The 25,155-nt window shown below is 41.5% G+C and overlaps 1 protein-coding gene across 1 annotated transcript in view; it reads left to right on the top strand.

The window, feature by feature from the left end:
* The window catches only part of LAMA3 (laminin subunit alpha 3), a 250,555-nt gene that overhangs the window by 150,834 nt on the left and 74,566 nt on the right, over positions 1 to 25,155 (top strand). Inside the window, exons 28-37 of the mRNA XM_081078751.1 lie at positions 364 to 490; positions 572 to 711; positions 2,465 to 2,580; positions 3,737 to 3,948; positions 4,902 to 5,109; positions 14,496 to 14,640; positions 15,309 to 15,449; positions 16,736 to 16,897; positions 19,782 to 19,880; positions 23,443 to 23,526. Of these exons, the coding sequence (XP_080934877.1) occupies positions 364 to 490; positions 572 to 711; positions 2,465 to 2,580; positions 3,737 to 3,948; positions 4,902 to 5,109; positions 14,496 to 14,640; positions 15,309 to 15,449; positions 16,736 to 16,897; positions 19,782 to 19,880; positions 23,443 to 23,526 (1,434 nt within the window). The remainder of the gene's footprint in view (positions 1 to 363; positions 491 to 571; positions 712 to 2,464; positions 2,581 to 3,736; positions 3,949 to 4,901; positions 5,110 to 14,495; positions 14,641 to 15,308; positions 15,450 to 16,735; positions 16,898 to 19,781; positions 19,881 to 23,442; positions 23,527 to 25,155) is intronic.

Raw genomic sequence — 25,155 nt, 5'->3', positions numbered from 1 at the left:
GAAAAACATATTTTGCATTTCTGTTGGGTACATACCTAGGAGTGCAATTGCTCAGTTATATGTTCAACTTTGGCAAAAACAAGCAAACAATTTTCCAAAGTGCTTGTACCAAATTACACTCCCTCTAGTATCATATGGTTGTACCACAGTTGGATTATCCATTCTGCAGTTGAAGGACACTTGAGTTGTTTCTAGTGTTTGTAATTATAAATAAAGCTGCTATAAACATTCAAGTGAAGATTTTCACTTCACTTGGGTAAATACCTAGGTTGTTTTGGGTTTTAACCTCTAAATATCATGAGATTCTAATCATTAATAGCTATGAAGCTCAAGGAATTTTATTTTTCTCCTTTTCCCTCCTAGAACCAAGTGACACTGAGAGGACTTGTACCACGTCTGGGCCGATATGTCATTGTCATCCATTTTTATCAACCAGTGCACCCAACATTTTCTGCACAGGTGTCTGTGGATGGAGGCCAGCTGCGGCCTGGTGAGCTACAGAGAATGGGTCCTGTGGCTACCTGCCTCATTAGGCCTGGTATGACAGGAACTCCTTGCTCTTTGCCCCCAGGTGTCTTCCGTGCCTCTTTTTGCCCCCATGTGCTTGGATGCCAGGACCAAGTGATTGCCGAAGATCAGATTGAGTTTGACATCTTGGAGCCTGAGGTGGCCGTGACTGTGAAGGTTCCAGAAGCAAAGTCCTTAGTATTGGTGTGTTCTGCTTGTCCCTCAGCTTGCTCTTCACATGGTTGCCTTAGCCATTCTGTGTGTCTGTCTTGGCTCATGATGATAATTGCTCCAAGGAATTGGAGTCATATTTATAGAAAAATACTTGAAATTTACAACTACCTTTTACCAAAAAAAGCATGTGACAATTAAAATGAAATGAAATTGGAATAATAGAGAAGTGAATAGGGAGAAAAAGCTCCCCTGCAAGAAGCTCTGTCTCACTCTCCATCAGTCCATCCTCACTCCGCACCTGACTGGTCTCTGTCAGAAGCATTTTAGACTCCTTTGTCGTCGTTGTTGTTGTTGTTGTTGTTGTTCTTCTTCTTCTTCTTCTTCTTCTTCTTCTTCTTCTTCCTCTTCCTCTTCCTCTTCCTCTTCCTCTTCCTCTTCCTCTTCTTCTTCTTCTTCTTCTTCTTCTTCTTCTTCTTCTTCTCGTTCTTCTCCTTCTCTTCCTCCTCCTTTTCCTCCTCCTTCTCCTCCTCCTCCTCCTCCTCCTCCTCCTCCTCCTCCTCGTCCTCCTCCTTCCTTCCATAGCTACTTTCCTTAGGTCTTTTTCCCCTCACTTTCTCTAGTGCTTCTTCAGTGATTTCTCTTTCCCTTTGTCCCCAAATATTGGCATTCCCGTGGGTAGGACCCTGAGCCCCCTTGTTCTATCACTTCTCTTCAGGTAATATCCTCTGTTGATTCTATTCTCTCCTCTGTGAAAATGACACCCACATCTGTGAATTGGTCTCTGGTCTTCTTGAGCTCCAGTCCTAATGTGGGACCATCTACTGCATATTTCTATAGCCAGAAATCTCCCAAGTCCCTCAAACTTAGCCTGTTACCTGCACAGCCTCAGGTGCCCCCTGCCCTTTTCATTACGTCGCTTGATGGAATCATGGTCACTTAATGCCTATAAAGCCTTCCACATAGCCAGACAACTTTCCCCAGACCCTGCTCTGTGGCTGTCTCATTCCTTGCTTGTGCCTTCTTCTCTCTCTGAGAATCTCATCTTCCTAGGGCCAGGGGCCTGACTTTATTCATTTTGTCTCCCCTGTGCCTAGAACATCACCTGGCACCTGGAGGTTGGCAAATGTTTATTGAATTGAATAACATGAGACCAATTCAATAAATAAGTCTCTCTCTAAGTGTAAGTTGGTGAGTAGTTGACAAAGACATTTGAAATTTTCTACAGCATTTGTCGCTGGCATAGTTTCATTTATACACATACAGAGAACCCAGCAGTGCTTTTAAAGACTAGGACTATAATTATTCATGATAAAGCATCTGGTATGATATAAACTTCAGGGGCAAGCTATGGCATGAGTTTCCCCATTGATCCTGTTGTTTCAATTCTCTCACCTCTAAAAATACAAAGCAACATCCCCTGGAGATCCAAGGGCAGCCCAGGCATGGATCCCATGGGGCCCTGGCCATCTTAACAGGCTCCTGCTCACCCCCACCCCCAGGTCTCCTCTCCCTGCCCAGCACTTGAGGCTGCTGCTTCTCTGAACAGGCATTCCAAGAGGTCTGACCAACACTCATTATCATTTCCTACATAAGATCATAGATTGAGCCTTTAATACTGGCTTAGTGGTGTTCTTGTGATTCTCTTTTTCCCATAAATCCTGTTTCATTTGGTCTTGGGCTTAATGATCAGAACACTGACTTTACTAAAGAGAGAGTATAATGAATAGCGATAGGTGCGCCTTGTTATTAGAAATCCAAAGACATGTTGATGGGTTTCCTTTAGGTCCGTGTTTTAGTGGTGCCTGCAAAGAACTACAACTACCAAATACTTCACAAAAAATCAGTGGACAAGTCATCTGAGTTTATCACCAATTGTGGAAGAAATAGTTTTCATATCAAGTAAGTATCACTTTGTGGAAAGGTCCTGGAATGCATAAGGCTCTCCCATATTCCTGCCCAGAACAAGGCCCAGGGAAGGACTGGCCCTTGGATCTCTCTTTTCCCTCTCTGTGTGGCCCAAGGGAGCGGCCATGAATCCTGGGTCCCAGGAAGGAAGTGTTTCTCCTCTGCACACACTGTCCTGTAGTAGACCTCGTTATGCGCATCTGGACAAGATTCCCATCCTCAACTGTGATCTCAACAGAGGGTCACCCTCCAAACATGGGCGCTCAGGGATTACTTTTCCTCTTCACTGTTTCCTATTGTCTAGCTCAGATTCCTAAGATAACACACAGGGTACCCTTCACTGGGAGGCACATCAACACAGATTCCCATGCTCCTTTGCCATCTGACTAAGTGGGGAGTGTTGCAGCAAGGCAGACTTCCTCATTCTCTCTCCTTGAGTCCTTGAAGGCCAAGAGCCTAGGGCAGCCCTGAGCATCATTTCTTGTCCTTCTCTTCTGCACACCCACACTGCCATCTTGTAGATTTCCTGAAGGACCCAGTAGCTCTAGGGGGCCTGGAAAGCAGAAGTTGCCTGTATAGGAAATATTAAGAGCAAAGGCTCTGAAGTCTAACATCTATGGATTCGAATGCCTGTTTGGCCACTCTGTAGCTCTGTGCCTTGGGAATGTTAGTTAACTTCTAGTTGCCTTATCTATAAAATGGGGCTTAGACCTAATTTATGGTTGTGAGATTAAGTAAAATGTAGGCAAAACTTCTAGCATGCAATACTCAATAAATGTTGACAATTCACCTCCTCCTCATTATTATTGTTATTGGTGTATCATTACACATTTAGACGTAACTTTTTGTAACAGCTTTATTGAAATATAATCCATGTCATAGTATTCATCCTATAGGCGAATTTACACCCTTTTATTCCAGCCACCAAAAGTTCCCACCATGTCTGTGACATGTTCTGGAGTGAATGGATAGGGGAAGGGTGGCTGTCACTGGCTGTGAGATATGGGTGTCCTCCCATATCTTCCCAGACTCCAGAGCCAGAGTCCATCCCCAAAGACACAGTTTGGTGGAGCAAGTGTGCAGGGGAAAGTTGGGGCCATTTCTGGGCATGCTTTTTGGGACATAACATGAGTTGCTTTTGTCTCCACAGCCCCCAGACAGCCTCCGGATTCTGTAAGAACTCTGCCAGGTCCCTGGTGGCTCTTTACCACAAAGGCGCACTGCCCTGTGAGTGCCACCCCACCGGAGCTGTTGGCCATCACTGCAGCCCGGAGGGTGGGCAATGCCTGTGCCAGCCCGGCGTCATTGGGCGGCAGTGTACCCGCTGTCGAACGGGGTACTACGGATTCCCACACTGCAAGCGTAAGTGCACATTTGGGTCATCCAAGGTTGTCTCTAGTCCCAGGTGGCTGATGCTCATCTAGGACAGGGCTTCCCAAATTCCACTGTGCTAGAGACTCAGCTGGGGATCTTGTGAAAATGCACGTTCTGATTCAGGAGGCCTGGGCTATGGACCGCGAATCTGCGTGTCTAATAACCACTCAGATGATACCTATGCCACTGGTCCATGGACCTTGCTGAGTAGCAAGGTTTTAAATGATAAATATTTGTGTTTCCCAGGTTATACAACCTATGCCCTTGGCAAAGCATGTGAGTGTAAATAGCCTTAAGCACCAAAATATTGGACAGCTCGATACCCTTTCTAATTGGAAGCCTTTTCAGTGTTTGCAGCCTAACCAAAACTCAGTTGAGATGAGAGTAGAGGAGGGGTAACAGGGGCATACTGCTGCCTGAGACATAGGGCCAGCCCAGGCCATGTGGTGGAGTGAGGGGTGCAGGCGTGGTGCAAACAGAGGCCCCACGTGGAGACCAGCTTTTGCCTAATGAAGGCCCTACTGCTACGTTGTGGCCTGACCCTGGGCGCAGTGCAGTGGGGTGATGTGGAGCCACTTCAGGGAGCCTGTGAGGAGCAGAACCCTCCGATGAATGAGAGGCCTCACATTAGAATGGCCCATAACAGCAGCTCAGTGGGTTCCTTTGAGTGGCTAACTATCTTGGAGCAAGCAGGTCCATCTGTGCCTCATTCAGCATTCGCACACTGTATCACATACGATATCCACGAGCATTTGTTATGGTTGGTCTTTGCCTCCAGAAAGGGCCTTTTATATCAATCATGGTCCATAATGCCACAATGGAAGGAAAAGCAAGACATTTCTCCCAGACTCCTTAGAAGCTTCTGGAAATCCTGGGTACAGTCCTACTGGAGGTCAAATAGCATCTAACTCTTACACTGTATCTCCTTATCCCCTGGCCAGCATGCAACTGTGGCCGGCGCCTTTGTGAGGAGATGACGGGGAAGTGCCTCTGCCCTCCACGCACGGTCAGGCCCCAGTGTGAAGTGTGTGAGACACATTCCTTCAGCTTCCACCCCCTGGCTGGCTGCGAAGGCTGCAACTGCTCCAGGAGCGGCACTGCTGCTGGGGCTGCCACCTCAGAGTGCGACAGGGACCATGGGCAGTGCAGGTGAGCTCAGGGGGATTCACTTGTTAGGTCCTGTTATGGGAAGGAAAGATGCCATCTGCCCACACACCTGCCATCATTACTTCCCGATTCTCACTGTTCCGAGGACTGCACTGTGTTCACCTCAGGGCACAGCTCCCACTCAGAATCGGTTATATGTGTGGAGTAATTGGTCTCCTCAGGTAGCCCAGAAGAGCCTGGGTGGTCAGATGACTAATCACCTGAAGCCACAAGCTGCCTTGCCCATTCACGCCAGCATCATTTTCAGTGTGTGTCATGATAATTAAGTTATCAGTTTCTTCTACTGTGTCATCTTGTGGTGGGCACCTGTATGTAGGGATGGGCTCCACACCTTCATTCTGGGGTTAGCTGGCAGTTTTGTTAAGGACAGTGCTCGTCAAAGTGTGAAATCCTCAGGTCTGCCTCCCTAACTCAAATGGGCCAGCTGGAAATGGTGCTGGACCTCCCCAGTGGGGGTTAGTGGAGTGGGGGAGGGACACAGGGTGTGGAGGCACATGCTGGAGAGTCTGCTGACAGCGACGCTGCCCCCACAACCACCGAGAGGTCCAAAACACAATTGCTAAGGGATGAGTGACAAACATTGGCTCAGACAGATGCAGGTCAGACTCTGCACTGAAAATTAGAAGCCGATGTCACCTGATTCTAGGTGATCAGCTTGATCTCAGCAGGATAGAGAGTGGATACAGGGGATGAAAAACAGGATCCAGTGTCCTAGAAGAAGAGGCTGGAAAGAATTCGACAAGGGATTATGTAGCAGGAAAACTGAGCCAGAGCTTCTAGAGTCCAGGCCAGTATGGCAGTATGCAGGAGAAAGTGTGTGGTTCACCACTCACCCTATACTTACGCCCCACACACACACCCACAGGCACATAGATGTTTTGGGGTCTATGCCCCTGTGATTTGGGTGTGAGAGCTGGGAGGGGCTGCTGCTGGTGGTGGCAGCAGACATCCATGACTCTAACTCAAAGGCAGCTGTATTCATTTCCTGTGGCTACTGTAAATAAAACAAACTGGGTGGCTTAAAACAACAAAAATTTATTCTCTCACAGCTCTAAATGCTGAAAGTCCAAAATCAAGGACTTGACCATGCCAAGCCTTTTCTAAAGGCTCTAGGAGTGAATCTGTTGCATGCCTTTCTCTTACCTTCTGGTGTTGCCAGCAATCCTCGGAGTTCCTTGGCCTGTAGATGCAGCAGTCCAGTCTCTTCACATGGCATTCTCCTCTCCTGTGTGTGAATGTGTCTCTTCTTATAAGGACACCAGTCATATTGGACTTGGGCCCACCTTACCGCAGTTTGACCTCAACTTCATTATATCTGAAAAGATCCTATTTCAAATTCCAATTAAAGAACATTTTTAGGTACTGGAATATATCCTTTTTGGGACAAAATTCAACTCTTCTTTTGCTAAGGAAGGACCCTTAAGCCACGTCTTATTTGTTGTCTGGTGCCTACCAGCTCCTTTGTATTACTGGGAAGGAAGCTGAGTGAAAACTTGATTCAGGAAACATTCCAAGTCTTTAAAACCACAGGTGTGAGTCATCCCTGCGTCAACTTACTTGCTCATCCTTCTCACACTATAAGCATAAACTGAATGTGGTTTGCACGAAGAATTTTGAGGTGATAGCCAGAGAGTTTTTAATCACAATTCATTAATATATATTAGATTCTGTTCCCTCCGATGCTTAAGCTGTTCTCTGGAAGGAAGACAGGCACTTGGCTCATTACTGAAGGCTCTGTATTGTGTCTTGAATGTACTTATGGGCCTATGAAAATGTCTATTTTATTTCCAGTAAATTAATGATGTATGCGGAGAATGGCATTTGGTGTGGAAGCACAGACACCTACCAAGACTTTCTACCAGGAACGTTGCAGAACAAAAAGATGCACTGTGCCCAGAAGTTGCTTGCAGTCTTATGGCTGGGGAAGACAGATAAATGGGGAGCTAAAAGGACCTATATGTGCCAGCCATGACCCATTCAACTTTATAGAAAGAGAGAAAGAGAAGTTGTGTGTGATTCTGTGACTTCATTATTGATCTAGATTTGCTTCTCCAGGGAAAATTGCCTCCATTCCCTCTGTTTCAACCCTTGGTCCAAAAAGTAGGTGAACCAATGGAAGACCAATGTAGATGAGGTCCATCACTTGGCCATGATTCCTAATTTCAGCTGGTCTATTTGGCATTCCTCTCGGTATCTCCTCTGCTGTCTTCTTCATTTCACATAGCTCTCTTTGCTCTCATTACCTCTTTATGTCTTCTATTCTTTCACCAATGGACATCATTTTCCTCTCCCAGCTAATACCTTAACTATGTTTTTCATCTTGTTCTTTTCTATCTCTACCAGGGCCTTTTTCCTCAGATAACAAATATTTCATAATTATTTTCCATTGCTCCCTTACTACTGACCTCTCCCGTTCTATATTCCTGTCAGTGCTGATCTTTCTTTCTTGAAAATCAAAACCCTTCTACTGACAGGAAACTGATAGTCAGCCATAAATATTTGACACCAGAGCTCCAGAGTATTTGTAAATAAAATGTGTGGCTTGCAATAGAAACATCCACATGGAATGTTTCTTTCCATAAGGCCGAGAGAGCATCACTGACAAGATCTGCCATCTTGGCTTTGAAAAGGTGGTCACAGGTGAATTAGAACAACAGTCAAGAGATAATCAATCCTGCTAGTCTTTTGCTATCGAAATACTTCAATAGTTCCTCAATCCGAAGCACAAACAAACAAACAAAACCCTCAAAATTCCCTAGGACCAAAGGAAACTAGAATTAGAACTGGCTTCAGAAAAGGAATTTCAGGGTGTTATAAAAAGGGAAATAGATTGAATTAGGAATAATTGTTTTCATTTTAGTATGTTTGAAGAACAAATCAAAGGAAATAATTCAATGTCTTTATGTGGAATAGTTTTGTACAAATCCTTCAAAAGAAAGAGAGAAATCTGACAAATGAATAGGATAAGCCGGATGCAGGGGGTCTTAGCATTAAAACCCTTTGCTCACTCAAGGAGTATTACAGCAGGAATCTAGATATAAAAAAGGCTGAAAGAACAAGATTCCATTTGAACAGCAGAATAAGCAATGAATAACCTTGGGAAAACAAAGAAAAAACAAGATGGAAGAGCAGGAGAGGAAAACACCAGGAGTACATGAAATGGTTATTAGGAAACGTAAGTCCTGGCAGAGATGGAAGCCAGGATTCTGTAGTGGCCCCAGTCACAGCTGCACTGAGATACTTAGAGCTCTAAATAGTGAAAACATTATCGTAATCCCATACATAACTGAGAATAGAAACTGACTAAGCCACGAAGTAAGTGCAAGAAATTTCTGTTTTTCCATAATGACTACTTCAGCTTTTCTTTTAAAAGCAGAACAAGTGAAGCGTTTGGGTCTGGGGATGGAGGTTTGGGAACAAAGTTCATAGGTTAGAGTGTGTGAGGACCCCAAGGAGAAGGTGTGGACACACAAAAGGAATATTCAGATGTGGGTCCTAGAGGGGATACCGATGTTTAATCATAGGAGGCCAAAGGAACCAAGAAGGAGATTGAGAAGTAGTTCTTAGAAAGAGAAGCAATAGTATTTATTGTGTGAGAACTCGTGGGAGAGTTTTAAAAGAGAGTAGCTGGTCAACAGAATACATTATTGTAAACAATTTCACATACAATTTCTCAATGTTGCTGCCACTGAAAAAGGAAACCAAGAATGCATTAAAAATTGTAAAAATCAGTTAAGTCACCATCCATGACAGAGAGATTTATCATAGTATTCTAGGTAAAAATTCTAGCGTGTTTAACAAACCTTCACTAGCCAATGACAATTTAGTAGTTTGGGAAATTCCTAACTCAGGACCGAGACATGTCATATAGTTTTGCCCAAACCTGAGAGAGTGTCACAGGAATGGAATCTTATTGACCTGTATCACACTTAAACCAAGGTGTGAATTGTTTATCTTGACGTTACCAAAGAGATGGCAATAACCTAATGGGATAACATATCTATTATGATCTAAGTGCATTTGTTATGAATGGGACCTTGGCAGATAATGTAAAAAAAAATGTCAGTTTATTACATGACTGGAAATTGCACAAATTGCCCATGGTAATTCCAGTGTTGATGCTGAAAATACTTTTGTTTGCCTGCAAGGATTATTTCTTTTAAAAAATATTAGAGGAAAGAATGCTTTTTTTCACCTGGAAAATTTCCTAATGAAAATGAAGAATGTGTCTAGAAGAACCTCAAGTTCATGTAAAAGAAATAAAGATACCTGGAGTTTGCAATTAAAAAAAAGATTCTACCTATCTCAATAATATAACAAACTCCATTGCAGTTTTACAAATGATCGCAAATCGCAAAGCTTAAAACTTAGAATTTTCAAACTTTATTTGACTATTTATAGGTAATAAAGTTTATCATCCTAAAAAGAAAATCAGTGATAAATATTAATATACTTTAAAATGAATTACAAAAATAATTGTAGCAATTCACAATACTCCATCTTTACTTAATTAAAATTGCTATTTTAATTTTAGAGACAACTGGGAACAAATAGAGTTGGAGCCATAAAACTGATCTTGAGACCTTTGTCATGAATTAGCTAGTAGACCCTGGGCACGTTATTTTGTCTTTCCGGGTGTATAAAATGAAATTTGGTAAAATTATTCCCACCTAAATTTAAAATTCTGATTCTATTTCTTCTGCAATCTCTAGTTGTATCACAGAAAATATTGCAAAATTGTGTTGTATAAATGCTAAGCACTACGTAGATGGAGGTCTTAAAGATGCTTATATTGATCAAATTTCATTTTTATAGCAACACAGTAATTTAACCATACATATTAGCAATGAAAAAGTACATTCGCGTCTATTTTTAATCATGGAAGAGCAGGTACGCCATCAGATTCTTTGAACAAATAAAAGGGCTAGAATATCCTCGGATTTTATCAGTGACAGATACAAGGAAACTGGTAATCACTGCTTTTAAAAACTATCATGTCAACTACTTTTAAGTGATTTTACGATCTATTACAGGAGAAGTCAGTCCACCTGGGCATCTAATGAAGCCACATGTACAAATGTGCCTTTTCAGAAGAGCAGTAGCAAAAGGAAAGCCTTTTTGGGTGACCTGTATCTCAGCCAATCCTCATAAATTTACTAAATATTTGTGTTAGATGGAGAAACAAAATGTAAGAAAAGGTCATAGACTTGGCATTCTTGGAACAGAAGTGCTTCCAGCTAGGCATAAATCCACAAGCTCTAACAACTTGGAGAAGCAACTCCTTTGATTTGCCTCATGGAATAATAGGAATGACGAATTCCAGGCAGAGTGCAGGCTCTGGGACACCGTGGTGAGCAGGGTAGACAGGGCTCCTGCCACATGGACAGGGTGCCAAGTTCTCACCTTCATTCCCTCTGTCTTCTCTCATCTTCTGTAACAACAGCGTCTTTCTCTTATCTCTCGGAATAATCCTTCTCTGGCTATTTCACTGGTTCAACTTCCTCTTTCCCCAGACTAATAGAATGTGTGGTGTGAGTTTGCACAAGTTTGTGTCCTGGAGCCACTGTCACTCAATATCTGGTTGACATCAGCATGTCTTATTTCTTCATCTATAAAACAGAGGTACTGGACGCACCTCCCTCTTGAAGTGTTTTAGAGGATTAACTATCCTACGCAAACCCCGTAGAACAGTACCTGACACATACTAGCACCCGTAAGTATTAGCTGTTAGCATTATGCCAAGTAGCTGACTGTCTGCTTTCCTCCCTCTACTTTGTCCCCTGAAACACCCCCATTCTTCTGGCTTCAGGTACCCCCATTCCTGCATGATTCCCCCCATCCAGAGCTCCAGTCCTCATCCTTGATAACCATCTTAGCCTGCCTTCACTGCAAATCAATTTGACCTGGGTTCTCTTACTGGCTTTACTGAGGTGGCCTTGGACAAATCCCCTAAATTCTTTGAGCTCCTATCCCCTCACATGTATAATGAAGTGTTAGACTAGATGATCTTTAAGGGCCTTACAACTCCAAAATTCTACAACTCTGATCCCATATCTGAAACCCATGTCATTGCCTTGTCGCTCAAGCCATTTTTCTCTTTGGATGTTTAAAAGGTTTCTACTTAGTAGTGACGGCCTCCTCCTACTCCCCAAAGCCTGAAATCCCAGTATATCTTAGAACCAATGCCTTTTCCCTACAGTCAATCAGGTGTCAACCGGCATGTATATACTGTGCTCCTTTCTTTCCATGGCTCTCTGCTACCAGCTGCCCCTTGGTTACGTCCTTTTAGCACTTCAATATTAATGGTCACCTAACTGACTACCTTTTTCTGATTTGTATCTCCCTCCCTTCCTTCTCTCCTTTCCTTCCTTCTCTCCTTTCCTTCCTTCCTTCCTTTCTTCTTTCCTTCCTTCCTTCCTTCCTTCCTTCCTTCCTTCCTTCCTTCCTTCCTTCCTTCCTTCCTTCCTTTTTTCCTTCCTTCCTTTCTTCTTTCCTTCCTCTCTCTTTCCCTCCCTCTCTTTCTTACTCAGAGGAGTATGCTAAATACAAAATTATAGTGGGATTTAGAAATCTGTTTTCCCCATAATTTTTTCCCCATAATCTATGTAGTCACGACTACGTAGAACTATTAGTCTACAAGACTTGAGACAATACTGATAAATGTATATATGTTTATGATTGTATCTTCTTGGTATGTGTCTTTTTAAACCATGATGATACATTCCCCTCAGTTCCTGGTGAATTTCTTTTTTTTGCCTTGAATTCTAACTTGTCAGCTATCACTATGTTTTATTGCTCAAACTGTATCTAGTACCTACCCCAGTTCAGGTGCTGTGCCTTGTGCAGAAGGCACACATGTCTGCCAATAAGACTTGTCCTAGGCCACAGTCTGGTAGGGGAACCTATGCCAACCAGTAATGACAACGCGGTGTGGTGAACGCCATATTGTGTGCAAGCTGCTGGGGGGTGGGGAGGTTAGGGGGGACGTGGCTCTGCTCAGCACCACTTCCATCCCATCACTCTTTGCACAGGAACTTTCCTCAAATCCTTACTGTTTGATAGGATAAAGATAGGATAAAGGGGTGCCTGGTAATCTGGCACCCCACCTATCCTAACTTAAGCCTTTTTTCAGCCTTCTTCCCTGGCTTGGTTTTCTCACACCCTCTACATACTTTTTGCATATGTTCGGTTCTCCAGTTGCAAAAGGCCTCCTTCCCTCTCTTCTGTTACCCCCTAAGTTGTATTTATCCTTCAAGGATTACGTATTAAAAGTGCAAACTCGGAGAAGGCATGAAGCCTTCTCTAAGTCCACAGCGATATCCCATCATCTCGTTGCCTAAGGCAAATTTCATGCCAGCCAGCCATCTCTCACATAATTACCCAGCTTTCTGCATCTCTACGTCCTGTGTCCTCAGTGACAATGTGCCAAGGTCAAGACTGGCCTATTTATTTTGCTTTGTCCCCTTCCTCGCATGTCTCCTATACAGGGATGTTTTATGTTGAAGGCTCTCAATAATTATTGAATGATAAATGAATGAATGAGGTAGACTTTGGATTCCAGATTAAAACTGGAGTTTGATGTGAATGTATTAAGGGACCTACAGTGTTTAATGAGCAAAAGATAGCGTTCCCCCTGACACCTGATTTTTCTGGTTGTCTGTGAGAGATGGTGAGCACCCACACGCACGCAGATGTTGTTACATAACATTTGACTGTGAGCACATTGCCGTGGAGATGACTTCGTGTGACCTGCATCCCCAGTGCTGCCATTCTGCACGTCCAGGCAGCATCTACTGGAACCTCTTGCCTTTGCTGTGAGGGCAGCCCCTTGGGTAGTAGAGTGTTTCCCTGGAGAAATGTGCCAAGGTCAGCATGACTTTAGGTAGTTTTTAAAAGATGTTCAGCCAGACTTTGAAGAGGAAGTTTCCTTTTGATTCTCTGTTGTCATGGCACCACCCAAAACTCTGGTTGCTTGTTTTTGCACAGCATTTATATGCTCAGTGCTCTAAGCTTTGCATTACTCAGGAATCCAGACATTATATTCCCCGTGTTTTGATTAACCCTTGTCTATCTGGCCTAAGTGGGTTTCTTATGATTCAGCTCACAGGCCACTGCTCTCATCATTCTGCTCAGCTTTTTGCTTTTTTTCATCCACTTTTATGTTCTCAGTTGCTACTTACGAGCTGAATGAGGCTCAGAGCTTTATCTTATCTTAGTGACATGATCACACTCTCTCAGCCCACCCCTCCTTTCCACCACATCATCTCACATATGTTCTGACATAAATAGTCAGACAAGTCATGATTTTGCTTCCATCTCTCCTTCCTTGTCTCAACAAGCAGCTTCCACAGCCGCCTTCCCTGCAAAATACTCCTGTTTCTTGATTTTCCAATGAAGTGAAAATATAAAAAAAATAGGCCCCTGTGTGCCTTTCATCACCTTCACGATTCAGATGCAGGTCACTTGCATAGGGGGCCACTCTCAGCCTCGTTCACCAATGGCGTTCAGTGTCTGGGTTGCTCGTTTGGCACCAGCATTCACTTAATGCGCCCCTGGGCCAGAAGCCCTGCATGTTTACTGAAAGAAACGTCCTGGACCTCAGGACACCACGCTGGGTTGGCCCTTTGTGACGACAACAGCACAGTCCATGCACAGCGTCCTTTATCTCACTGCCAAGTGAGAGGAGTAGAGACCACTCAGTGTAAGTGAGGTCATCTCCAAAGGTCCTCTTCTGATCGAAGTGTTCTCTTTCTGACCATTTTGTCTGGGAGGGGTTGTCTGTACTCTCTTGTTTCCCATCTCTAGGCTGCCAGAGTTATAGTGCTGTACGCTTGCTGCTCTCTCCAGAAATAAGGAATCGTACAGACACAGTCTTTTTGTTTTTTAATTGAGGTCTAATTGACATGTACCATTAGTTTCAGGTGTACAACATGATTCGCTACTTGTATATATTATGAAATGATCATCACAATAAGTCTAGTTAACATCTGTCACCACACATAGTTACAAATTTTTTTTCTTGTGATGAGAATTTTTAAGATTTACTCTCTGTTAATATGCAATATAGTATTATCAATTATGGTCGCCATGTTGTACATGACCTCCCATGACTTATTTATTTTATAACTGGAAGTTTGTAACTTTTGACCCCCTTCATCATCCTCATGATAGTCATCTTGACCCGCTTTGTGTAAGTGCCTGTTATCTGCTTCTCTCCATTCTTCTTTGGACGATAAGCACCCCGTGGGCAAGCACTGTGTCTATTTAACTGATTTCGTACAGTAACCGCTCTGCTGCAATTCAGGTGGACTATAGATCTGTGCGTAGGAAGATGATGAAAACTTGTGCTTCCTTTGCTTTGGATATAGATGCAAACCCAGAATCACAGGGCGGCGGTGTGACCTATGTGCCTCCGGGTTTTACCACTTCCCTGAGTGCATTCCCTGCCACTGCAACAGAGATGGGACTAAGCCAGGCGTCTGTGACCCTCAGACTGGGGCTTGCCTCTGCAAGGTAAGACAGAATATGCAATACCAAGGACATCAGCCAAGTTTTTCATGTTGAGTCAACATATGAAAATGTGTGCGAAATGGGACTGACCCACAATGAGTGTAGAATGTTATAGTCATTTTCATTTGATAGAAATAGTTAAAAGGGAAGGCTCCTCTCATCCATCTCATCCCTTAGAGACCACTTTAAGAATCTGATGACAGGGACAGACCCACTCCAGAAAAATCAATACAAACTTTGTCAACAATTTCAAGAGGTTCAAAGTTTTCCTAGAAGACTGTTTCTGGCCCATGGACCTCAGATTAATAATCTCTGCTCCAAGAGGTTCTGCCGGGTGGTTGCAGAGCTCCCAGGTCCTAGCAGATATTTTGAGGTTGGTAGTAAGTGTGATGAATTGATCCCATCATATTGTGAATCCTTTAGGTGCTAATTCCCTACCTGCAAGCTGACAAGGGGAATCTTATAAGATTTAGGAAAATTTCACTTCCATTGTGTGCAATACAAAAGTTTAAACAATTAATGCAGTATAAAAGCTTACCAACTATGTCTCTTAATGTTTTGTTACCATCCATATTCTAACATCTTATAGCGGTATTTGATTTGTACAAATTATGAATTGCAATGACAGAACCTTTAGAAGGAATGATCTCCTGTTTCATGTTTTCAAATAGGAGAATGTGGAAGGTGCAGAATGCAATGTGTGTCGGAAAGGCTCATTCTACTTGGACCCAGCAAATCCCAAGGGTTGTACCAGCTGCTTTTGTTTTGGAGTAAATAATGATTGTCAAAGTACACATAAGAGAAGAACTAAGGTATGCAAGAAAATTAGTCTTTTTATTTTTATTTAGTACTTCCTAATGAGGAAAGAATGAATTGGCATGAAACATGAAGGGTTGTGGAATTTTTTGTATGTTACTTTGTTAAAAGGTTAAATATTGCCCTCGCCATTCCTCAGCCTGCAGCGTTCTTTCCATAGATGTCCTCATGCTCAGTCTCTCAATTTGTCAGGTCTCTGCTTAAGTGTCTCCTGCTCAGAGGGGCCTTCCTTCATCACTCTCTACAAACACAACGTGTTCTGATTACTCTCTGTTCTCACCCTTCTTTGTGTAGTGTATTCAATAGCATTTATCACTCCCTGATGTATTATACATTTAGTTCTAAGATTTGTTTATTATCTGGCTTCCTTTACCACTAGCATGTAAGCCCCTGATGCATTCCCAGTGCTTGCAGCAGCTTCTGGAACATAGTAGACGCTCAATAAACACTCATGAAATCAATAGTTTGTGGATCTTCCGCCTTGTTTCTTCTTATCTGCTCATGTTCTTCCTGTTTTATGTTCCTTCTCACCTATTTTACCATGTCTTTTCTTTGGCCACTTTTTAAATTAACTCCATAAAACGAAAACTTTTGTTGCCTTCATGAACCAGTAGTCTCATGCTTGCTTTCTTTGTGTGAGTAATGTCTTATATACAACAAGTATTCAAAGAAAGTTTATCTTATATATTTACTGCCTGCTTCCTGAAACGAGCACAGGCTTGTAAATGGAAAAAAAAAATTAGCTTTTAAATCCATACTGAAATCTCCTTTCCTGACCCCCAGGGGAACCTGGAAGCATCATTCTTAAACTATGCCTTGTTATTTCCTTCTTTTTCTTCCCTTCATAATTTAATTCCTGGCTTCCTTTGTGATCAGGGAAATATTTAATTATGATATTCCATTTAGAGAAAAATAATGATAGCAGGCCACTATATTCCACATCACATTTTCTTTATAAGGAATTTGCCATTAAAATGCACCTACTTACTCCTAGTCCTATTCATTCCTAGCTACTATTATATACTTATTCATGTATTATTCTAACATTTATTGGATACCTATTAAATGTCAAGAACCAGGATGTGTGCTGAAATACAAAGATAAATTCCACATCCATACGGTCTCTGCCTTCTGAGAATTCCGAGGGCAAGCCGCGAGGAGACACAGAAAGGAGGCCATTGAAGCAAGGTGGCTACTCCATGGTCCTTCCTATTCTACATAATAAAGCCATCACCAAAGAAGCCACAAGCATGCCTTTCCATCCCTTGCTTTTGTGTTCCAGTTTGTGGATATGATGGGCTGGCACCTGGAGACGGCAGACAGAGTGGACGTCCCCATCTCGTTCAACCCGGGCAGCAGCAGCGTGGTGGCAGACCTCCAGGAGCTGCCCTCAACAGTTCGCAGTGCATCCTGGGTCGCGCCTGTATCCTACTTGGGGGACAAGGTAACAAAGTCCTGCTGTTTTTCTGAGCCCTCGCTGGGCCTCCTCCCTCATTGCATGAGAATCATTTACTGGTGTCTGGAAGGAAACCTCAGGAAGTTCAGGTTACTAAAACTGAAGAAATTAGGTTAACTACAAATGCAGAAGAGACGCTGGGAGGAGCTGAGAATGTATAAACCTCACGGACCCCACACGCATTAGCTCACCAGCAAAGGAAATCACGCACCATGTTTTTCTCAATTTTTACTTAATGCTGAAGGAAATGACCATTTAAATAATATGTGTTGTAAATGGGACTGTCTGCTTTTAAATGCCAATGCTGGAATTCTTTGTTTTAAAGCAGAAGAAAGGCTTCTTGTCAGGAAGACAAAAGCTGAAAAGTGACTCATGAACTTATTAAAAGAAGCACGGGATCCAGTGGCAGTTCAGCTTTCATTAGAAGAATAACACGCAGTTAGTCTGACACTCCTCAGGGAGCTTGCAAACTAGTTGCTCTTCCTTTGCTACATAAATTATTATTACAGAGCCTGGCCAGATACACTCATTTATTCATGAGGACAGAGGTGTGGGCCTTCTGTAGAAACACCATCATGTGACATATGTACCTGGTGGCACAGGAAAGAGCTGTTGAGATGGGGTGGATTTCACAGGGCCAGCTCAGGTAATACCATATTCTCTCACCTTTAGAAGGACTTAAGATTAGGGCCTTGTTGCTCTCTAATTCTGTCTTCTGGTTAAAGGACTATGGGTTTTGAGTTTTGAGAGTGGAGAATGTTGCTTCTTTCATATATCCCATTTCTCCCTCATGTAATATTCCTCTTCACCTCCAATATTCCAATATTGGAAACATATACTGGTTATTACTGTGTAGAAAATTACCGCAAAACTTTGAAGGTTGAAAGCAACAATTATTATCTTGCACAATTTCTGTGGATCAGGAATCTAGGAGTGGATAGCTCAGGGTCTCTCATGAGGTTGTAGTCAAGATGTCAGCCAGGGCTTTGGTCATCTGGGACTGGAAGGTCCACTTCCAAGCTCACTCACATGGTTGTCAGCAGATCTCTGTTTCTTGCTGCCTATTGATCAGAGCTTTTACTTTCTCATCACATGAAGCTCTCTCACCATAGGCTGCCTGAGGGTCCTCATAACCTGGCAGCTGGCTTCCCCTAAAGCAACTGAGAGATAGATAGAGGCAGAGGTATTGGGGCGGGGAGAAGAGAGAGAGTGAGAGAGAAACAGAGAGAGAGAAAGAGAGAGAGACAGAGAGAGAGAGACAGAGAGAGAGAGAGAGAGAGACTGAGAGACTCAAACAGAAGCCACAGTCTTTTTATAATCTAATTTCAGAAATGGGATAGCCTCACTTCTGGCATATTCTATTCGTTAGAAGCCAGTCACTAAGTCCAGCCCACACTCAAGGGAAGAGGAATTAAGCTCTACCTCATAAAAACAGGAGTATCAAATAATATGTGGACATACATTTAAAATTACATTATCCCATCAAAAAGGCAATATAGTCGACCCTGAACAACACAGGTTTGAAGTGCGGTGATCCACTTATATGTGGATTTTTTTTTCATTTTGTAAACAGATTATGTAAACTTACAGTATTGATAGACACCATACTATAAATGCATTTTCTCTTCCTTATGATTTTTAAAATAACATTCTCTTTTCTCTAGCTTGCTTTATTTTAAGAATTACAGTATGTAATACATATAACATACAAAATATGTATGTTTTGAGGGTTGGTAGATTGGGAGAGGGAGGTTGTCACTTTGTGAGGGGTGTAAATGTCTAACGAGTACATTGTTTTGTACACCTGAAACTAATAATAATAATAATAAATATGTATGTTATGTGTTAATCAACTATTTGTGTAATTGGTAAAGCTTCTGGTCAACAGTAGGCTATTAGTAGTTAAGTTTTTGGGGAGACACATTTTCAACTGCACAAAGGGCTGGGGTGGGGGGTCAACTCCCCCAACCCCCATGTTATTCAAGGATCAGTTGTATTCAATAAGATGATTCAAGATGTTGCCTTGGAATACTTTCAGATTCTAAGATCATAACTCAGTGAAGCATTGTCAGGTTATAGAGTCTAGGGCAAAACTTCGATGGATTGGGAACCCAGAAATGCTGCTCCTTCTCCCCTGCTACAAGTTCTTTGCATTCTCCAGTAGGCTTTTTTGTCGTGCATGCTCTGAGATTATATTGCCTCTGATTTCCATCCCGTAGTCACTCCTTTTCTCTTAGTTGGTTTTTACTTTAAAGGGTGGGAGGTATTAGGACCAGAGATGGAGTTGCTGTCAGAAAACCGTGACCATACACCTCTATGTCTCTACCACTATCATGCTACTCATGCAGCTCTGAGAGAAGGTCCCTACACCTCAGACGTGGCTTATATACCCAGGAGAATGCATAATCACTTAGGAAATCTGCACCATCTGCTCTCAGGAGAAGTTTTTTTCAAAATTTATTTTTAGAGGTTCATTTTGTAATGGATAGGTATTAACCAATTCTCTCAGTTAAATAAGAAACTAATGGCCTAGATTTCTTAAATAGCTGTGAACTAAATAAATATTTTGGTTTAGTAGTCATCTGCAATAAAATCATCTTATTTGTTTCTGTGTCACTATTTTTTCTTTTTAATAAAAGTATCTTTTGCTTGTAAAACTCAATCATATTCATGGTAAACATTTTAATTGATATAAAATGGTATAATGTAGAAAGTTAAAATATCATCTTTAGTTCTACTCTCTAAGTATGACTGTTAACAGGTTGATTGTGTATCTCTCCAGATCTATGTGCCTATGTACTTTTAATATATGTTAATGGTGCCACAGTCTCTTTTAATGTTTGTGCTATTGATCCTATTCTTTCAATTTTAGGTCTCCTCATATGGTGGCTACCTCACCTACCAAATCAAGTCCTTTGGCCTACCTGATGATATGGTTCTTCTGGAAAAGAAACCAGATGTGCGACTCACTGTAGGTATCAGAACACGACCCAAGCAGCAGGAAGTTAACAGTTGCTGCTGGTGCTGACCCAATTTTAGGACATCTAGATAAGGGGCCTAAAAAAATGTTTGGATTAAGTCATTTTCCAAATTTTGTAGAAACTAAAAGAGAAGTTTAGAGCATGTGGCACCTCCTAAGGATCCTCTTCCCCTGACCATCCCGGCCCCAAATGGTCTCTCTTTTCTCCTCTCCAATGGACTTAACTGTATCTCATCCTTGCTTCTCATAAGTTCATGTTAAACTTTCGTTTATGTTTCTACCTTTCCATTTAGTTTTACAAGTGGTTTTGAGCCCTTCCTGTTTACAAGACCATATTGCTGGGTTTATAAAGGACAGGTGATTCCTGTCCTCAAAAAGTGTGTAATCTACACTACAATCAAGTGGGATTCATTCCTGGTATGCAAGTTTGGTTCAATGTTTACAAATCAATTAATGTGATACACCACATTAACAAAATGAAAATTTTTCTCTCTTGAGAAAGTGGGAATAGAGGGATCATATCTCAACATAATAAAGGCCATATATGATAAACCCACAGCTAATATCATACTCAATGGAGAAAAGCTAAAACCCTTCCCCTTAAGATCAGAAACAAGACAAGGTTGCCCACTTTCTCCACTTTTATTCAACATAGTTCTGGAAGTTCTAGCCACAGCAGTCAGACAAGAAAAAAGAAATAAAAGGCATCCAAATTGGTAAGGAGGAAATAAAATTGTCATTATATGCAGATGACATGATTCTATGTATAGAGAACCCCAAAGACTCCACCAAAACCTATTAGAACAGATAAATTAATTCAGTAAGGTAGAAAGATACAAAATGAATATTCAGAAATCAGTTGCATTTGTATACACCGATAATAAATTATCAGAAGGAGAAATTAAGAAAACAGTCCCATTTACAATTGCTTCAAAAACTATCAAATACTTAGAAATAAATTTAACCAAAGAAGTAAAAGACCTGTACTCAGAAATTATAAGACACTGAAAAGAGAAATTAAAGAAGATACAAATAAATGGAAACACATATCCATGCTCATGGATAGGAAGAATTAATATAATTTAAATGTCCATACCGCCTAAGGCTGTATATAGATTCAACGCCATTCCTATCAAACTACCAAGGACATTTTTCACAGAAATAGAACATATAATCCTAAAATTTATATGGAACCATAAAAGACCCCAAATAGCCATGGCAATCTTGAGAAATAAGAACAAAGTGGGAGGTATCATAATACCTGACATCAAATTATACTACAAAGCTACAGTAATCAAAACAGCATGGTACTGGCATAATCTGCCATGGTACTGGCATAGATCAATGGAACAAAACAGAGAGCCCAGAAATAAATCCATGCCTATGTAGTCATTTAATCTACAACAATGGAAGCAAGAATTTTCATTGAGGTAAAGACAGTCTGTTCAATAAATGGTGCTGGGAAACCTGGACAGCCTTGTTTGTACTGTATCTCAAATGCTTACTCTTCGGTGGATTGTAGTAATATTTGCATATTTCTTTCATCTCTCCTCTTAGATTACACAATTTTTTTCAGTATAGTTACTTTTATTTTTTTTATTATTAGTTTCAGGTATACAAAACAATGTAATAGTTAGACAATTATATCCCTCACAAAGTGATAACCTCCCACCCCCAATCTATTACCCCTCTGACATCGGATATAGCTGTTACAGTTCCACTGACTCTATTCCTTAAGCTGTACTCCACATCTTGTGACTATATATATATATATATATATATATATATATATATTAAGTTATAGTTGATATTCATTATGGTTCATTATGATTCATTATGGTCTAAGTGGGGGCTTACGTATCTGAGAGGCCCTCAGAAGGCTTCATGGAAAAGGTTAGTTTTGAGCACACCTGTAAGCATGGGCATGAGAGGAGAAAGCCCTTCCAGTGGCAGAGAATGAGGTGAACCGAGGTAGGGGGGAAGTGCTTAAGGAGTGACCAGTCCAACTTGGCTCTATTTTCATTATGTGCCAGGTCATCGAAAATAAGCCTGGAAGGGCAGGAAGGAGGGTGCCTAATGCTCTGTTAAGCAATTTGGCTTGATGTAGAAAGTGGGGAACAACTTTGGTTTTGGGGGAAGAAAAGTGGCATCACACACTATGTGCCAACCACACAATCCAGAACTGCAATCTAGAACATTTCTTGAGGGCAGGGGCAATGTCACATCTTGCATGGAGTCCCCTACAGTGTGCAACACAGAACCTTGAACATAGGTTAGGGTGCCATGAAGTTGATTCTGCTTTCTGGTTTGTGTGTTGTGATTAATGCAATGCAATGATAGCTTCCTGAAGGTTTTTGTGTATGTGTCATTCACTGTGAAATAGGGACTAGAAAGTCTCAGCTCAGCACAGTTGAGGGCCTCGCATTCTGGTAATTGTTTCTGTGTTCAGGCACTGCCATGTTATGTTTTGTTTTCACTGGCACCCAAATTTATTGAACTATTATTTTAAAAACTCAAAGGAGCCTTTGCAAAACACCTTGAAAATGAAGCACCAAAAATTTTAGAGTTGTAGTCTAAGGAAAAAATAACTTCACAATGAAAATACTGTCATGGCAGTACTGTATTTTAGTTTCATTATTTTTGCAAAGTCTCTCGAGTTCAGGCCATTTGTATACCTATATTTTACTGCCAAAGAGTTTATTATGCCAACTATTGGAATTCACAGAGAGGTGGCAATCAAAATTTCTTTTTAATTTCTCCTTCAAACATGGAAAAAAAATTAGGCTCATGAAACATTTACGCTGCTGCTTTGTTCCAAACCAATGCAATTAAGAGCCTATGGGGCATGTTTCTTATGTTAAGGTTTTAATTGATTTGCGCTCACAGATAATGCCCTTCTTTCTGAAGTACCAGCTCTAATGATTGGAACCCTTTCTGGTTTGGTGCTACAACAGAAAGGCTGGGGCTTTTGTGTATGTGTTCGGGGTAGGGGTGCTGATGGTAGGCATTCACTTTCCCATTGTACCCAGTTAGGAGTCACTCAAGAGCCACTGTAATGGGGATGGGGGTGCAGAGGCTGAGAGTGAGCAAGGCTGGATCCTGGAGGGTGAGGGCTGAGGGACTAATTCCCTCTCCACATGTCAGTACCAAAGCTCCCTGGCTCTGTAGGCTGCACTGTTAGGCCTTGCTAAACTTTCTGCCTAACCTACCCACCAAAGCACTTTCTTGTTACCACAACTGGGTCCTGTAGGCAGTAATGGAAACAGAGCATCATGCATTGACTGCAAAGCATGGTTTTGTTTGGCTTTGTTAATGATTTTTTCCATTTTTAAGCCATTTTCAGTCAAGGGCATTTTGAGGTTTCTTATTTGTAAAAATGCATTGTATTAAATATTAATATTCCATGTCACTAATTCTTTTACCAGTTCATATCACTATTTTTAGAATCAGACATTGCATGTAATGCAGATTCATAGAAATTTGTTCTTAGATCAGTCATAAACTCAAAACTTCCTAGCCACGGCACTCATGCATTTGTGTTTACTTTATACAGGGTCAGCACATGTCCATCATCTATGAGGAGCTGAATAACCCACGGCCAGACCGGCTGTATCATGTGCGAGTGCAGGTGGTAGAGGTAAAGGACAAACATACATAAAATGGTTTTTGATGATCCTTTTGTTCTATGATTTCATTCTTTCAAGCAGTTGTGATTTTTGACTTATTTTATGAATTTAAAATATTAATGATATTTGTGTAAATATAATTTATATGTAAAAAAATTTTAAACATACATTATATAAGATATTACAGAGTTTCATCCTCACATGGCTTTGTTTCTACTATCTTGATGGCACTAAGCACTGTCTCTCCTGCTTTAGAGTTAATTATCCTTGTCTTATAAACACTGTGAACTTGTGAATGCTGTATGTAGCTCCCTCTCATCCTTAGGCCTCCCTCAGTGCCTGGGGCCTGGTGAGTACTCAACAAATGCTTGGGAGGAATGGATGGAAAGCTATAACAATGTCTAATACCAAAAGAAAGAAGAGAAATATAGATAAATACAGGAAAGCTCATCAAATCATAAAACAATGTATTGCATCTACTTGATTACAATTATTTCTTTAAAATCACGTTCCGTTTGTATTAAATATGTCCAGTATCTCAAAGAGATACTTTTTCAAGTACTTTGAACTCACACACATATTTTAACATTTCTGTATAGGTACATAAGTACAATGAATGTTATTTGCAAATAAATGAAAGAAATTATTGATACCTACCACAATAGGGAAGAACCTCTAAAACATTATACTGAGTGAAAGAAGTAAGACACCAAAGATCGTACATTGTGTGACTATATTTATATGAGAGAAGTGATGCCAACAAAAATGGTAGAATAAGAACCTCCATAAATTATCTGCTCCATAAAAGCAATGAGAAAACTGGCCTATTTGGTCAGAATCAACTATTTCAGTATTCTGGAAATTAATCAAAGGCTTGTAGCAATCTGGAAAGCATTTATTCAAGAAAAATGGATGAATCTTGGAAAGAACAATGATCTTTGTGGCTGGTATTCAACTTGCTCCATTCCCATCCCCATCCAGTTCCACAGTACCCTTGGAAATCAATAGCCTACCATTAAAGTGAAAGACAGTAGTGTGGAAGCCACCAGAAGGGACAGAGTGGGACTTGAGCTCCTACAAAGACTCATTCCCAGAGAATTGTCATGATTTGACCTATCTGGAGGTTTCCAGATGATTGCATTTCCAAGGCTGTCTTTATCTGACCTGATTCAGAGCTCCCCCAGTGTGAAAAGCCTTTCCCAGGGAGTATTGGAAACATTTGGGGGCAATTGTTTCACTTCATGGCTGCCTAAGATGGTGGATAACAGTTGGAGCAAACAATAGGCTAATCACAAAGCTTAAAATAAAAACTTGGGAGATGAGATGTCCATAAGGGCTTTGAAAAGCCCCAACACAATCCTGGGCTGCATCTGTGCTCAGGAAAGACCTGAGGAGGCCCTAAACCCTCACTTCTGGCTGACCTTGAAACTCTGCAAAAGCAGGAAGTGAAAGCTCAAACAGTGTTTTCAGTTGCCTGGCTCAGTGTTGGAGGGGTCCCCCAACATGCATACAGAGCCCTTTTGCAATGACTAAGAGACTTTTTGATACCAGGCATTTAAGGAAATCTCTGTCCAGTCATTAGCTGACCACTAAGCTAACCAAGCAGAGACTTGAATTGCCACATTATATTGTTTTCAATA

The sequence above is a fragment of the Rhinolophus hipposideros genome, assembly GCF_964194185.1.
Source record: "Rhinolophus hipposideros genome assembly, chromosome: 17".
In the NCBI taxonomy this organism is placed as follows: Eukaryota; Metazoa; Chordata; class Mammalia; order Chiroptera; family Rhinolophidae; genus Rhinolophus; species Rhinolophus hipposideros.
This window is presented reverse-complemented; position numbering and strand designations above follow the sequence as displayed.